This window comes from Esox lucius, chromosome 8 (genome assembly GCF_011004845.1).
Source record: "Esox lucius isolate fEsoLuc1 chromosome 8, fEsoLuc1.pri, whole genome shotgun sequence".
NCBI lineage: Eukaryota > Metazoa > Chordata > Actinopteri > Esociformes > Esocidae > Esox > Esox lucius.
Window position 1 is genome coordinate 7668390 of NC_047576.1, and position 15995 is coordinate 7684384.

Consider the following 15995-nt stretch of genomic DNA (forward strand, 5'->3'; position numbering starts at 1 on the left):
GTTGGTGTTTACTGGGGGGGGGGGGGGGCAGGGGGATGGAAATAGTGCTCTTTCATGTTCACCTAAAAGATGTGATTAAATAAAATAGCACAGAAGGGTCCAAACCAATCCTCCCAGCTCCTTAATACTGGGCCCATGGAAGTTGTACGACAGCCTAGTGGCTTAGACGGCTTTTATTGTCCAGCTCAGCACTAATGGCCAGTAATGCACTGGAAAGCCTCCTCTGTCATGCACTTCGAATGAAACGTGAGCCACACATTTTATAGACACACAATGCATCAGAAGAGGTCCTGATAGGAGCATCTCCTGTCCAAACAGTCGGCTGGCCTGACTCATTTTCCACACCAATGACAAGATTCACGCCGTAAGTTCAGACGGGCCACGCCTCATCATTTTCACACCACTAGTCCCGTTGCCTACCAAACTGTGCTTCCCCTGAAATATTTTGGTTCTCAGCAAAGGTTACGGCTACTACCGCCGATGCATAAACACGCCTGTCTGGCTCGCTGTCGGATCATCGAGCAGCGTAGCGCGGTTGCCCGGTAACGCGGTTGCCGGGACGTCTGTGTCGATCAGCACGTGGGAAAGCCTGGGCCTTTCTACCGTGGGCCAGGGAGGCTATTGTGTTGCGCGGATCTGGGACAGTGTGAGTTGACGAGGTCCCTGACGAGAAGGAATTGCCGTTCCAGACTCAAACCCGGAGTAATCGGGTCACTTCAAGCGCGGCCCGTCGAGGGGGGATCTCCCGGCAGAGCGCTCTGCCTGCAAAATTGAGAATCGGCATGGCAGTAAGTAGAGGCCCTGGGCCAGTGTGTAGTGAGATATACTACTCTTTCTTGAAAACACTGAAGGCCCTCAGCGTTCAGAGGGTGCCCGTTAATAGGCGATTGGAGGTGGAAAGGCCGAAATTGTTCCAAGGAGGGACAAAACGGAGCGGATTGTGGGCAAGACTGAAGGGTTCATAATTAGGTTGTGTTACTGTGACTACACCCCACACACTTCCTGCCCTGTCTTCCAAACCTCACCCCCCCCCCAGATCATTTTATTTCTATAAATGACTAATGTTTGAGCTAAACTCCATTGAGTCAGGTAATAATGGAGTTGCCTTTCAAACATTCTGATGTTGGGTTTTTGAAGTGTCCCCAGGTCTGGTAGAATGCCGGAACTGTTGACAAAATGTCTGTATTGACAGCAGGCAAAAACGGTTTTAGAACCAATAATGTTGACATTACCAAACGGGCCAACCCAGCTCACGAAGTCATTATGCTGACAGTGTGTGTTCGCTGTACCATCTTGTTATATCGTGTCTAAAATGTGAGCTTTAATTCATGGCCTGTGTTGCAGTTGTTTGGTCAAAGCAAGGTCAGTTCTGTCCCCGTTTCATCCTCTCTCCTCTGATACCCGGAGATTAATAGGAGCTAGGAATGTGCGGCGGAGGCAGAACCGGGAGACTAATAAGAGTGTTGCACTTCCACAAGCCTTACCTGACAGGTCATGTTATTGTTCTCAGCTTGAGTCTGGCTGCGGGGCTCTCGGCCCACAACAGTCTCAGCCCACATCCTGTTCTGATTGGAGACCGCGGTGGCTCAGGTGGCGGAGAGGCTAAAATGAGGAGGTTTGCGTACTCGTCTTGTACACTAAGAAACATGGGCATTATTCAAGTGCGCGGTCTGGGCAGTTGTGTTGTACTGCTGGTTCAAAATAGGTCTTATTGTACTAAAGTACAAGAGTAGTGTTTGGTAAGTTCTGACCCCATTTTGGGAGTGACACCAACAACGCTCCTTGTATCCCCTCTAACCTGGTTGCCTATTTAGAACTAGAAACATACATCAGTGAACCTCAAAACGACATGTAAGCGCTGAGCTGGCTTAAGAGCAGCCGGTCATTCGTCACACTAATGTGTTTCCTGGTTCCCCCGCCTGCCTGCCTCCCCTCGTCTCAACCAACGATAACAACGACATGAAAAACGATGTGCGGCTGGGCATATTTTATTTTCTATAACACACCTGCTCCGGATCCTTTTAGGAAAGGGGATGACCGCGGCCTTCTCTGTAAAAATTGGAACGGATAAAACGGGATCAGACTGAGGTTTTCCCTGGCTTGGATTGCATTCCATTTATTCTGTTCTAGATGTTATGAGCTACCCTTTGTTCAGAAGCCCCCTGTGGTTGACATTGGAGGAGTTGGTTCATCTCTCTGGCCTCCTGGGTCCTGGTTAACCTGGTCTCTGTTGGTCAGTGACCTCTGTAGACACCATCATTTTGAGCAAAAATGGCAACCAACCATAAAAAAAAAAATATTGGGCCCTTATAATCACTAAAGCTAAAGAATTTAAACATGACTTGGCAAATGTTTAGGAGTTAATTCAGAATAATTAAAGTACACGCTGAAATTATTACTTGCATGTTTCTGCTAGACAGTGCTGGAGTATACTGTATATTTCTTTAAAAGATAATGATAATCACCACAGAACACAGTACCAATACTTATAACAGAGATACACTGATCAGCCATAACATTATGAACACCTGCCTAAAATTGTGTAGGTCCCCCTTTTGCTGCCAAAACAGCCCTGACCCGTCGAGGCATGGACTCCACTAGACCTCTGAAGGTGTGCTGTGGTTTCTGGCACCAAGACGTCAGCAGCAGATCCTTTAAGTTCTGTAAGTTGCGAGGTGGGGCCTCCATGGATCAGACTTGTTTGTCCAGCACATCCCACAGATGCTCGATTGGATTGGGGAATTTGGAGGCCAAGTGAACACCTTAAACTCGTTGTGTTCCTCAAACCTTTCCTGAACCATTTTTGCTTTGTTTACACATGGTCTGCAACAAGGCTCAGGTAGGTGGTACGTGTCAGAGTAACATCCACATGAATGGCAAGGTTTCCCAGCGGAACATTGCCCAGAGCATCACACTGCCTCCGCCGGCTTGCCTCCTTCACATCCTGGTGCCATGTGTTCTCCATGTTAGCGACACACATGCACCCGGCCATCCACGTGATGTAAAAGATAACATGATTCATCAGACCAGGCCACCTTCTTCCATTGCTCGTGGTCCAGTTCTGATGCTCACTTGCCCATTGTAGGTGCTTTAGGCAGTGGACAGGGGTCAGCATGGGCACCCTGACTCGTCTGCGGCTACGCAGCCCCACATGCAACAAAATGAGATGTACTGTGTGTTCTGACACCTTTCTATCAGTACCAGCATTTACTTTTTCAGCAATTTGAGCTACAGTTGCTCATCTGTTGGATCGCTCCCCACATGCATCAGTGAGCCTTGGCCGCCCATGACCCTGTCGCCGGTTAACCACTTTTGATAGGTACTGACCATTGCAACCGGGAACACCCCACAAGGGCTGCAGTTTTGGAGACCCAGTCGTATTGCCTTCAAAACGTATTGCCCATTTTTCCTGCTTCTAACACATCAACTTTGAGGACAGAATGTTCACTTGCTGCCTAATATATCCCACCCACTGATAGGTGCCATGATAACGAGATGTTCAGTGTTATTCACTTCACCTGTCAGTGGTCATAATCTTATGGCTGATCAGTATATAATGCAAATTACAGTAAAACGGGCGGGTTATATAGTAATATGTGAGGTTGCTCTCCCAATTGGGATGGGTTCACCAAATTCTGGGGGAAGAAAACAGCATAACTGACCAGCGACACCTCCCATCCATCAGTGTCCCCCCCCCCGTCTCAGTTCCATGGTGTTACGCTGCTATATTATTGTGCTGGGGGATATGAGGAATGCACTTTCTAACATTTGTCAGTCTCTTCCAGTTTTAAATTTTAGGAGGAGATGAGGTCCTGGTCCACACCTGCGATGTACCTGGTTTGGGGGGCCCATTGCCGTCCCTGTCCTTGCTCACCTGGTCATACTTTTGACCTAGTCTAGAATCAAATAGACTCTGGATTTAGCCCAGAGAAACGTATTTATTATTCTAATTGGACTCTTAATATCTCACCCAGCACAGCCAGAATAGGACTGGTCACCCCTCTGAGCCTGGGTCCTGGCATGGTGGTAATGGGAGAACTGTAAACTTTACAGGGATACTCTCTTTTTGCCACTTTCCGTCTCTACCTGTCTTTCTAACTCTCTCTCTGCCGTGGTTTGACAAGAAAGTAGCAAGTTAAGAATCCCGAGGAGCCCATCGATTTTCCTCTTACCGCTTCGAGCGGGCAAGACAAAACAGGGCCTATTATTTGTTGCCACAGTGCCTGAAAAAGGTTGAGATGTCGCTCTGTCAAGGGGACTGGAAAGTGTGGGATAGAGAGAGAAAGAGGGAGAAGATGTAGAGAATCAAGAAACAAACACGGCAAAGTGCTCAGCTAGAGCAGCTGCGACAGTGCATTGTGTTCAACGACAGGACGATGTTGTTGTTTCGTATCCATTTCACATGCTAACTTTGATATGAGCGATGTGACGGGCATCAGGATGTTGTGATATGACAAAATGCAAATATCAGTCATTCCCTCAGCTTCACGGGAGTCTAATATGCAGACAACTCATTGTTTTCTTTTAAGGAAGGATATGATATTGTGCTTCTTAGCGTCAATATATGAGAGGTGAGTTGTATCAAAGCGCCAGGAAGTGTAGTGTTTCTTTGATGGTTTAATTTTCTGCAAATTTGCTTGTGTCCTATATTTCAAACCAGGCTCTTGAGACAATATGTGTTCAAGCCCTTGTACCATTAAACTTCACATAAAGAGTCACTATATTCAATCATGACTGTAAACAGAAAATATCCATAACTCAGAAGGCTCTGTAATTAAATTAAAAACGTTCGCAAATCCTCCTGTTTTCCATGTCAAATTACATTTAAGTTCATTAAGCGTTCATTTCTTGGAAGATTTCTCCCGCCAGCAATCAGACAACCCTTTACTTAGGCTGAGGGCTACATTTCACACTTACAAGGCAAGTTTCGGCAGCTGTTTTGGAAGTGTCCTAGGGTCTGGGGGTACAATGTCTTCTGACATCAATATCCATTGGTAAAGCACAGATAATTGTCTTTGGCCCCTATCGGTCCCAGGAGTTGCTATACTCTCAACCCAGGTGTCTCAACAACAGCATGCTTTTTGCATGTCAATATTTTATATCAACCGAGGGCTGTGTTTCATGTTTCATGTTTGGTGTTTCCTTGAAGGCAGACCCATTGGCAGTGCCTAACTGGGTCGTGTCTAGCAATGTGTTCCTTGGTATTGGTTTGGACAGCTGCAGGCCTCAAGTGGGTTTGATTCAAACCAATTGACTAAGCTGTTAGTTTATTAAGTGTCGCTACTGCTTGTTGTGGAGCTGACGTTACACATCTACTGCGAGGTGTTTTCTAATCTGTAAGTCTGTGTTCTTTCTCACATGTATTCCGCTTGAAAGTCTCTCCTGACCGTTTGAAGTTAACGGGAATATGAATTTATATTAAAATATTAGCTATGTTCACACAAAGCCCAATAAAGCTGAAAACAAGCTGAATCCATCTAATCCCTCATATCCCTAAACACAGGTGCATTTTGTGACTCTCTGGCAAATGTGTTTCAGCTCTGGGGAGAGTTCTTCTGTTGCAGTGGAATAATGAATGAACTCAGCATTTCTAGGTTTAGGGTTTGTTTGCTTTTTAGCTTGGATGTCTTTTCCTGCTCAAGCTCTGTTGGGCCTTAGATAGAATGCCTTGACATATCAACATGAGAGATTTGGTAGAAAGGAGGTTTCAAATCTTAATTGGCTGCTACAATACACTCAAGACTTCAGTGAAGAGAGAGAGGTGGTCAGTGGTCCCTTTATATTTGTCTGTGATGCTGTTTTGGTGGTGGTTCTCATTAATATATAGCGCTGCTCCCTGTGAGAACTACAAAGACATTTGTGTATGGCGAACCTTTTGACAACTGAAAAGAAGAAAACCTGTGGAAAACCAGCACAATGGTATTAATACAAATACAATTATTTGGAAAATGAAAGAGTGAAATATTAAACAAATATTATTTTATTTACTTACCAAAATATCTTTCTGGCATAATTTTCAATGTGTTAGATTAGATTAGATTACACTTTATTATCATTAAACAGTACAAGTACAGTACAACGAAATGCCGGTAGCATCTAACCAGAAGTGCAAACAGAAGAGGGCAGTAATACATTTACAAGTAATAAGTATAGCGTATGTTACTAGTGGAATGCATAGATGTGCAATGAAGGCAAATACAGAGCAAATGGCAATTCGAAATGAGCAATGAAGGCAAATAGGGGAGGGCAGAAAATTAAGTGGCAAATGAATAGTGCGATGAGGCGGATCCAAGAAAAATGGGGTGATGGTTAGGGTAACTTTGATATCCTCCCGTCGTCACTTCCTGTGAGTGGATGCAGCGCGACTTTGACAGAACGAGTCCCACCAGCGCAGCAGAGAGAAGGTCGTTGCCATAGACCGTGTATGCCCGGCCGTGAGTGGGCGAGGACAACGACCTGGCAGAGAATGCCTGGCATAGCCACGCTCCTTCGCTCCGACTCCCCATTTAGGCAATTTACTCAGCTGCCCCGCCACCCTGCGGCAGCCTCTGGCCCACGGGGACATATTTCCCAAACCTCCCCACCCATTACGCAGCATTACCGTCCCCTACCCACTGAGGAAGTGTCACTTAATGGCGGTTGTAACTCCACAGTCGCTGGTCATCTCCATGGGGAAATACACAGGCGTCCGGAACACAGGGAGTTTAATGTTGTCCCATAATATGGCTCTGGGCAGGGGGCAGGTTAATTCCGTACGTTTTGGGCGTGAAAGCCGCAAGCTTTGTCTGCCGGGCAGAGACAAGCCGTGGCAGAGGTCGGCTTTTGCTGTGGGAACCCAACCGGTCACATTTGGAGACAGTATGTACCCACTGAACGTCAATCTTAAACCAGCCCTTCATTCCCGCCAGGACGCTCCGGAGGTCATTCCTTGTCACGTGTTGCTGACAAGACAGATGAGGGGATCAATAAACCCATTCACCACGGGGCCAAATTTTGACTTAAATGATCTATTTTATTATTTCAAAGTGGAACTCGAATCACATCATTCAAGTGAAATTCTAATCCCTCCTGCCCTTTTACAAGATATAAACCTAAGTACCCGTGAAACATTTAGTTTCAAGTCTCAAAATCAGACAAACAAAAGGGAGGGGCCTCTAGAGGTTCTAGAGACAAGATATACTGTTCCCATTAAAGCATCCTATCTAAGAAACACTGTGTTTTCTGCTACATAACAAATTATTTATCTCTGCTTGTTGCTAGCAAATAAAATCCATTGTGTCATCAAGGGAGAGCTAGTTCAATTCAGGACATCCAAAACACATTCAGGGAGAACTGGTGGAGCTTTCAGAAGCACCTCATCAGTATATTAGTGTTTCCTCCTATCCGTTATCAATGTGATTGATCTGACATTTGATCAGCCAAGGATGTCCCACATTACCTGCACTGTTCAACATGGCCTCCTGAACGTGTACACAAACAACCAGCTTTTAGCAAAGCTCTGCAGTGAAGGACTTAACTCAGGACCGAAGCATGAATCCACACAGACCTCACCATCCCGGCAATATGGAAAGGCATTGCTGTTTTGAAAACATGTTTCACACAGATTACTGGCTTCATTATCACAGCTAGGCACCAACCTGCGCGCGGAAAGGGAGTAGGGATTTCAGATGATGCTACAGTAACAGAATGACAGAAAATCCCAAAATGCTAAGAGGCTTGTGGATCATATTCAATATTTGTAGTAGCTGTAGAGCACCAGGGATGAGTGGTAGAGCACCAGGGATGAGAGGTAGAGCACCAGGGATGAGTTGAGATGCCACAGTCGCATCATTGCCATTGGTTGCGTCAGTCATGCAGTCCCCTGATAGGGGTGTTGAGGGCCTTTTTGGTCATTTACTTTCACTTTTTAACGTTAGGTTAAAACAGTTCCAGGTCCCAATGAATCTAGATTCCAGGTGCAGCCAAACTAACTGGGGCAATTTCCTTAGAGCCCAAAGTTGGATTCCTTTTCATTTTTGGGAGCTTGTCGCTGAGCCGTGGCCTGTTGTAGTGAAAAGATCCCTCAGAGAGATTACTGTAGTCTCATTACGTCTGCTTTAAGCATTTTCATAAATGTTTCATGGTGGCACACATGATGATGAGAGATGAACAATAGAGATAATTAAACCAGCCAATTCTGCCTCAGTCTCCCATGGCTCTGATTAGTTCAGAAGCCCAAAGAGCACTCTAGGAAATTAGAATAATGGAAATTATTTTAAGATCAGAAAAAAGCATTCCGTACTGTTACATTCTATTTGGGTCAAATTACTGTACACACTCCAGTATTTGGAATGTAATGGGGATAATTTAGCATAAAATCGACAACACAGAGTTGTGGGTTGCAATAGAAGAACAGTCGCTTCAGTCCCTGTGATATCCAATAGGACTTTTCATGGCTGTGTTTAGTCCCATGTGCTTTCAATAGTTTGACGAACATTTTGCATCAAGACTTTGCACACCATTTTGTGGGGTAGCTCAGGAAGCCCCATAACTCTCCGAAGATGAGCACCGGAGGCAGAGGTTTGTACTGGGATTTTAAACTGTCCGGTGGCAGAAGGCTTGTTAAAAGTCAGTCTGAAACGTAGCCGAGGGATCGCGTAAAGGGGGTTGGTGGGTGGGTGTGTTTGGGTTGGGGGGGGGGGGGGGGGGGGGGTCAAACGGCCAGCGCTGTCAGGGTTTGACGTGTTAGTGGTCGGTTGCCTTGTCTCATTACAATTTAGCTAATTCTTGTGGTGGCTTGGGCATCTGGAAGCTCAATCGTTCCAGACTTTCTGGTTGAGTGAGCAGCTTGATGGGAACCAGAGCAGCATAGGATATGTTTTGGAAGACACATCCATTGCCCATGTCCACTGGGAGTTGCTGCGATGAAGCCTGGCCTTAATCACAAGTTTAACATCAAAATACTGGGGACAGAAAAAGGGTTAAAAGAAAACATTTCAGTCTGAATCAGTTCAAGGCTTTGCCAGTGGCAAACATTTCAGTGAACACTGATCCAACACTGGTAGTACATTGAAACAGCAAAAGTAGCCATGTCATTAATTTATGTACTACATTCTATTATTTCAAATAGAAAATCAGCGCCATCGAAGTTCATGAACCGACCACATAGCCATGCCATCGAGAAGAATCCACCATATGGCCAATCTGAGGCCAAACACGTGTCTGTGCTTTACATCAACGAAGGCAGCATTAATAACAAGGGAGAGGTTCTATGAGTCTGGCATCAAGCTACAGCTTGAACATCAGCGGTGTGAATGCCCCAGAGAGGAAGCAGGCCCGAGTACCCAGAGTGCTCTAATAAGCTAACCCAGAGCCAAGCGGACAGTCCCAAAGGGACAGTCCAAACATCAGCAGAGTCTCCTAATGGGTGGCCAGAGGCAGAGTGTGGGGCATTGATTATGTGCCCGTCCGTGTGTGTGTGTGTCCATCCGTCCTTCCGTGTGTGTGTGTGTGTTTGCGTGTGTGTGGCCCTGTGTGTGTCCGTGTGTGTTTAAAGAAATGTGTGTCAATTCAACACAGCCGACGGCCAGGCCGCCTGGTTGCAACACCACCAGTTTGGACACGATGGAAATGTCACTTCTCATGCGGAGTGAACGTGTTCATCTCGTACCCGGGTTGTTTTGGAGTCCCGACCGTTTCCGTCACTGCTTCCCTTTACGGCCTCAGTGTGCATCCAGCAGGCGAGGCAAGGGGCCACCTGGAGCAAGTCTGGAAATGCAGCAGACAGCGGCTGTGCATTTACAAGGCTGTGCATTAACAAGGCTGTGCATTAGCAACGCTGTGCATTAGCAACGCTGTGCATTAGCAACGCTGTGCATTAGCAACACTGTGCATTAGCAACACTGTGCATTAGCAACACTGTGCATTAGCAACACTGTGCATTAGCAACGCTGTGCATTAGCAACGCTGTGCATTAGCAACACTGTGCATTAGCAACGCTGTGCATTAGCAACACTGTGCATTAGCGTAGGAGGGACAGTGCGCAATATGGCCGGACCCAGTGGCTGTACTTTAGATCTATAACACTCGGAAATGGGGAAGGCTGAGGTGGTCGTTGTGTTGATGGATAGTGCCATCCTGTATTGCGGGGAACATAATATATGAGAGTCTTTGTCTGAAATGTGTGCAGATGGAAGATAGACAATGCTCTATTGTGGATAAAAGAACGAGGAGTTATTTGTTTTGATGTCATTTATATATTCTGTGGGTTATATCACCTTGCCTTGGTCTGTTTTGTAAGTGATTGGTTTCCACACAGCTGGAAATGTCACTGTTTTCAGTTATATAATATATTCAGTTTAACAATACAGAACATATCCTCGAAACGATCTCCCCTCAGTTGAACTCCCCCCCCCCCCAGTAGAAGATGTATTTCAGCATTTTCATGAATTATGCATCCGTGTTAAATCATACTATTGAATCAAGGCCTACATTCACAAAGGGTCTAATCAATGCATACTGATCTGTATCAATATGAAACATATCATCATCACTTATTCACTACTAAGCATTGGAATAAGAAACAATGGAATGAGGACAATCCCTTGAATTTAGCTGGCACTGGGTAGCCCTGTGTTTAGGGCATCCGGCCAGGAATTGAAAGGTTGCTGGATCAAATCCCTAAACTGACAAGGCGGAAAATCTGTTTTTCTGTTCCTGAGCAAGACAGTTGGCCCTGATTGCTTGTCATGCCTCTCCAATTCAGAGGGTTGAGGTTAAATACAGTATAGAAGTAAAATGTTACTTGGAAACAAATATGCCCTTTTCCTCCGCTTGTTGTAGAATTGTGACATTGCAATGAACCAAGTTGTTGTAATCTGATTGAATACCACAAAGATATGTTATAATTATTGTAATATACAATGATATCCATCACCAGATAAAAAATATCCAACTAATAATTTTATTACTGAGACTACATCCATGGTCAGACCATTTTCAACAGTGTAGTTAAGTAAGCATTTGTTTTTCCCCTTTAGTTTTTTTTAACAAGATGTGCTTTCTCTCTCTCTATTATTTCAGAATAATGAGTTCGGTCTGGTGGCCAGAGAATTTAAAGTGTATTTACTCAGAAACTAAACAGCAATGTTTATTTACTCAGCCACCAAACACCTAATCATCTGATTAGGTTCTTGGCATAGCACATTTTCTGCAATAAGTAGCATGCCGGAGTTGTTACTTTACGGAAGGGGAGAGAGGGAAGGAGGAGGAGAGAGGGAAGGAGGAGGAGAGGGGGAAGGAGGACGAGAGAGGGAAGGAGGGGGAGAGAGGGAAGGAGGAGGAGAGGGGAGGAGGAGGAGAGAGGGAAGGAGGGGGAGAGAGGGAAGGAGGGGGGAGAGGGAAGGAGGGGGAGAGGGGGAAGGAGGGGGAGAGAGGGAAGGAGGAGGAGAGAGGGAAGGAGGGGGAGAGGGGGAAGGAGGAGAGAGGGAAGGAGGGTGAGAGAGGGAAGGAGGAGGAGAGAGGGAAGGAGGAGGAGAGAAGGAAGGAGGAGGAGAGAGGGAAGGAGGAGGAGAGGGGGAAGGAGGAGGAGAGAGGGAAGGAGGAGAGAGAGAAGGAGGAAGAGAGGGGGAAGGAGGAGGAGAGGGGGAAGGAGGAGGAGAGAGGGAAGGAGGAGGAGAGAGGGAAGGAGGAAGAGAGGGGGAAGGAGGAGGAGAGAGGGAAGGAGGAGGAAAGGGGGAAGGAGGAGGAGAGAGGGAAGGAGGAGGAGAGGGGGAAGGAGGAGGAGAGAGGGAAGGAGGAAGAGATGGGGAAGGAGGAGGAGAGAGGGAAGGAGGAAGAGATGGGGAAGGAGGAGGAGAGAGGGAAGGAGGAGGAGAGAGAGGAACAGGACATATCAACAAACAAAATTACAAATGAGGAAATATGATCCAAATTGCACACCCATGTAAGTGTTATTTTCGTTTCCAATCCATCGTTTATTAATTTTAGAAAGATTAGAAAAACATTAAGAAGCTATAACGTGCAAATACATCATTCTTTAGAGACAAACTATGGTAAAACTACTGGCAGAGCAGAGGGTCTTACTGCCATACATCATAGTTTGTGTTTCATTCATTACAGACACAACGTTTCTCTGCAGTTGTAATGTGACAGAACCCTGAAATGTTAGTTAGTGTACACTGTCCTATGACACACTGTATATGGACACAACACCTCCCTAACACAGTCCACAGATCCGCATAGGGCTTTTGTATAATGTCATGCTTCACAATTGCCCTGTGAGGTATGTGAAAATCTGGCTAAACGAGGATGCACTACAAATGTCCTGCTATGCATTTATGAGCCATTGTAGTCACATAGGCATTACAGTGCTGACCTTCTCTGACCACACATCTATTGGAGACACTGGCAACTCCAATGGCAGTTCAGTTCCGTGAAAGCAATTCACGTCTTTTGTTACATTTCTGATGGTTTTACAGTGTAGAATCAGGCAACAAAAAGAGTGGTTGAAAAAGGACGACAATGGGCTTTTGAAATCAATTCGAACCTTTTCATAACACCGCGTTGTATTAATCAGCCTGGCCCGGGGAAGGGGCGTGGGGGGGGGCCGGGCGTTACGTTGTTGCAGGGAAAGTCATGGTAGAGGTCCCAATTAAAAAAAACACTGCTAACTTCCGGTGTGTCTATATGTCTCATCCTTGCTCATGCAAAAGACCCGAATCGAGTTTAGTGGCCCACGGGGATACATCAAACAAATAAGAGATGGACTGGAACATCCCTCATGGTGTGATCCAGTCTGCATCTCGTTACTAGGAGACACTAGCTAATCTGAGATCCATCCGCTCTGGGTAAAAAGGGAACTATGCTCATCAGCTTAGCGTGCCCTCCCTGGCCACTGTCCTGGGTGTGTGGATGTGTTTTCCGTCGATGCTGCTGTTTTTATTTCTCCCAGATAGCTCACCCTATCGTGTAGTCCCGTCACCGTGAAGCGGAGCTGATCCTCCACCTCAGGGTAAAAACCATTGACTGAACCAATTGTCCTGACCCAAGTCGTTGTTGATTTCACCTGTTATAGGAGAGGCACGCTAGGGCTGCAGATATCACTGTTGCCATGGTGCTGAAGGAGATACCCAGTAAGGCGTCATCAGAAGGGAAACCCCTCCAATCAGTGACAACCAAGGTGGGCAGAACCATCGCAACCCCCCCCCCCCCCGACCTCTCCCCCCTGCTCACTCCCTCCCCTCCCTACTGGAGGTTACTTCTATGGTAAAATCAATGGCAAGGCTTTGAACATCCCATATTTACCCCCCACTCTTTAGTCTTACTTGATCTGTACTGCCTCACGATAGCAAAAAGGAAAAGTGCTGATGTAATTGCTTTTCTTTCAGCTGCTCATATGAGGTATAAAATGCATGCTACAGTTTTTCTCTCAGTCACCGACCAATGATGTAAACCCATTAAACATTTCATCTGCTGCCAGGAATGACATTTCTTAATTTTTTTAAAACTTTTTTTACTTTAATTGGAAATGAAAAATACTGCACATTGCTCAATTTCTTCATTGAGTCAGTTGACTTTTACCACTTCTGCCTAAGGAAACAATAACGGCATGTACCTCATCAGGTACTGTAATGTTGGCACTGTTGGGTCCTACCGGGCAAAATCTGGATCTCACTTTCCCAAGGCTGTTTTGGAAAAAAGCGCACACGATACAATGCAGATTTTTACACCTCATAAGCAGCTTTACTTTGCTAATGCATTTCCCCACTGCAAAGCCTTGTAGCGCAGCATTAGGCAACAAGATAACTTAAGCCCTCTGTTTGCCTGGTGGTGGTCGATGTTTTGTGTGCTTCATAGTGTTTCTGCACTTTGAAGCGATGTGGGAATGGCGCGATGTAGGAGACGCCATTGCACACTTCTGACTCGCCCCGAGCTTGTTGTGAGCGTGCGTGTGTGCACGTGTGTGTGAGTGCGCACATAAATAAGTATAGTATTGTGCTGTGGTGATAATGTTGTTTTGCATCGATCTAACTTATAACCTACAGTTATAACTTATAGGTTATGTACTATGAACTGTAGGTTATAAGTTAAATTGCTATTTGTTTGTTTTATTCAATGAAAATAATATTGAATAGATTATTATTTTTTTTGTTAGCTATATTTCAGTAAAACTCTAGGATTATCGAATATCGAGTCTATTAACATTCCAGTGTTTGTTGACTTTTCGTTCCTTGGACGTGTTTAAAACAACTGCCCTTTATAGCTTTTGGAGGTTTAAATTAAGCTCAACATTCTTGCTGAGTCATTCCATAATCAGATGGGATCTGGTGCTTATTTAGATCTGATTTATTTATTTATTATTTAATAGACAGGTGTATTAAAGGACTAGTACTATCTGCTCTCACTAATCAGAGAAGTACATTGCAAAACGTGACACAACTGCAAATTGTTACGTCCTTGGGATTTGTTATTACACACATTCAACATATGGCAAACATATCACAAACATCTCTCAACGCATATCGTCATGTCACAAAGCTAGACAGATGGCTGTTGTGAAGAGTTAAAAGACTGAATCCGTTCATTTGATGGAAGTCCTTCCACAAGGTCATCGATAACAAATTGGCATTTACAGCAATGACCTTATTATTTCCTGTCTACAACGTGGGGAGGTGGGGGGGGGGGGGGTGGGGTGCTGTCTGCCTCCCACCAACACAGGAGTATATTCTATTCTGCATACTGGCACGATCCTTCCCTCAAGGCGACCTATAGCAACACAGATCAATGCCCGACTAGAGTGCCTCAACCAGGTGAACAGGAGCCTCTATATAACAGTGCAGCATCATCAAATACCAGTTCCAATGTGTGCTTCCACAAGCTACCCAGCTGACACCAGAGCTTTCAGCCCGCTGACGTCCCTGAAGGAGGACTGGTTCAACAGCCCCCCCCCCCCCCCCCCCCCCCCCCCCCCGCCCACCCCCCCCCCCCACCCCCCAAGCCCGCCCCGCATTGTTTGTCGTCCTCAACAGGATTGTACATCCGTGTTGGTTATGTAACTGACCAATGTGACAGAGTGTTTCCTTCTTTAAGTACAGGTTGAAATTTACACATCTCCATCTAATTCTGTGTGTGTGCGAATCTACTGTGTGAGCTGTCTGCAAGATAATGTGCCCCCCGATGTCCCCAGGCAATCTTGAGCGGTCTCTGTCTCTCATTCACATAAACACACATTACAAATGCTCACCAGTTCTCTCTCTCTCACACACACACGCGCACACCCACCCACACACACACACACACACACACACGCACACAGCAGTCTCCTGTTCAAACCGCAGGTCTTCAGCAAGCAGCTGGTGCATATGTAATGTCTGAACAGTTTCCTCTGGAGTAAGAGTGTGGATTTGTAGGTGCATTCATGATCCAGAATTAAATATTAAAACCCATAGATTTTGTTTAATAGGATTTGTAGTTAAAAAAAACTGTTTGCAGACAAGCTGGGCCCTCCCGATTGCAAGGCCCATTATGGGACTCTTTTATGGGCCATTTCATAAGAATCTGTTCAAATGAACAGTTTATGCCTCACTGGTTTATTAAGGCACTCGATTCTGTAGCACTGTGAAGCACAGAGGGGCACAAATAGAGAATCCTTCTAGAACAGAATATAGAAGAAAGAAAAGATAGATTTTAAAGAAAAGATAAACAATAAAACACAGTTTTTGTTTACATTCAAAGGATATAAAATCCATGATTAATTTCATTACCCTCTTATTCTTACAGAACATTCTAGAGGTTAATGGAACTTGAGTCCAATGGAAAATTCCTCATTGCCTCCAGCTAAAACTGTCTATATTTTGGCTGTTATTATAGTGTATTTCACACTAATTTGTTGAGTCACACCAATTTATGATCGTGTCGTTACAGCTAGAAACTACTTTAGAAACTACTTTTTTCAGAAAATACTTCACCACCAATCTAGTGAAACTATCAACTTCTTCATGCTAGCCCTTCTGGTC

General features: G+C 45.3%; 1 protein-coding gene across 4 annotated transcripts in view; it reads left to right on the forward strand.

Annotated features, from left to right (window-relative positions):
• pex5la (peroxisomal biogenesis factor 5-like a) overlaps positions 1 to 15995 on the forward strand; it is an 88557-nt gene that overhangs the window by 26121 nt on the left and 46441 nt on the right. For 3 of the 4 annotated variants that reach the window (XM_029121369.2, XM_029121370.2, XM_029121372.2), the window contains exon 2: positions 13055 to 13159. The exons of the other annotated variant lie outside the window; for it this stretch is intronic. In XM_029121369.2, coding sequence (XP_028977202.1) covers positions 13055 to 13159 — 105 coding nt within the window. The remainder of the gene's footprint in view (positions 1 to 13054; positions 13160 to 15995) is intronic. 4 annotated transcript variants of the gene reach the window in all.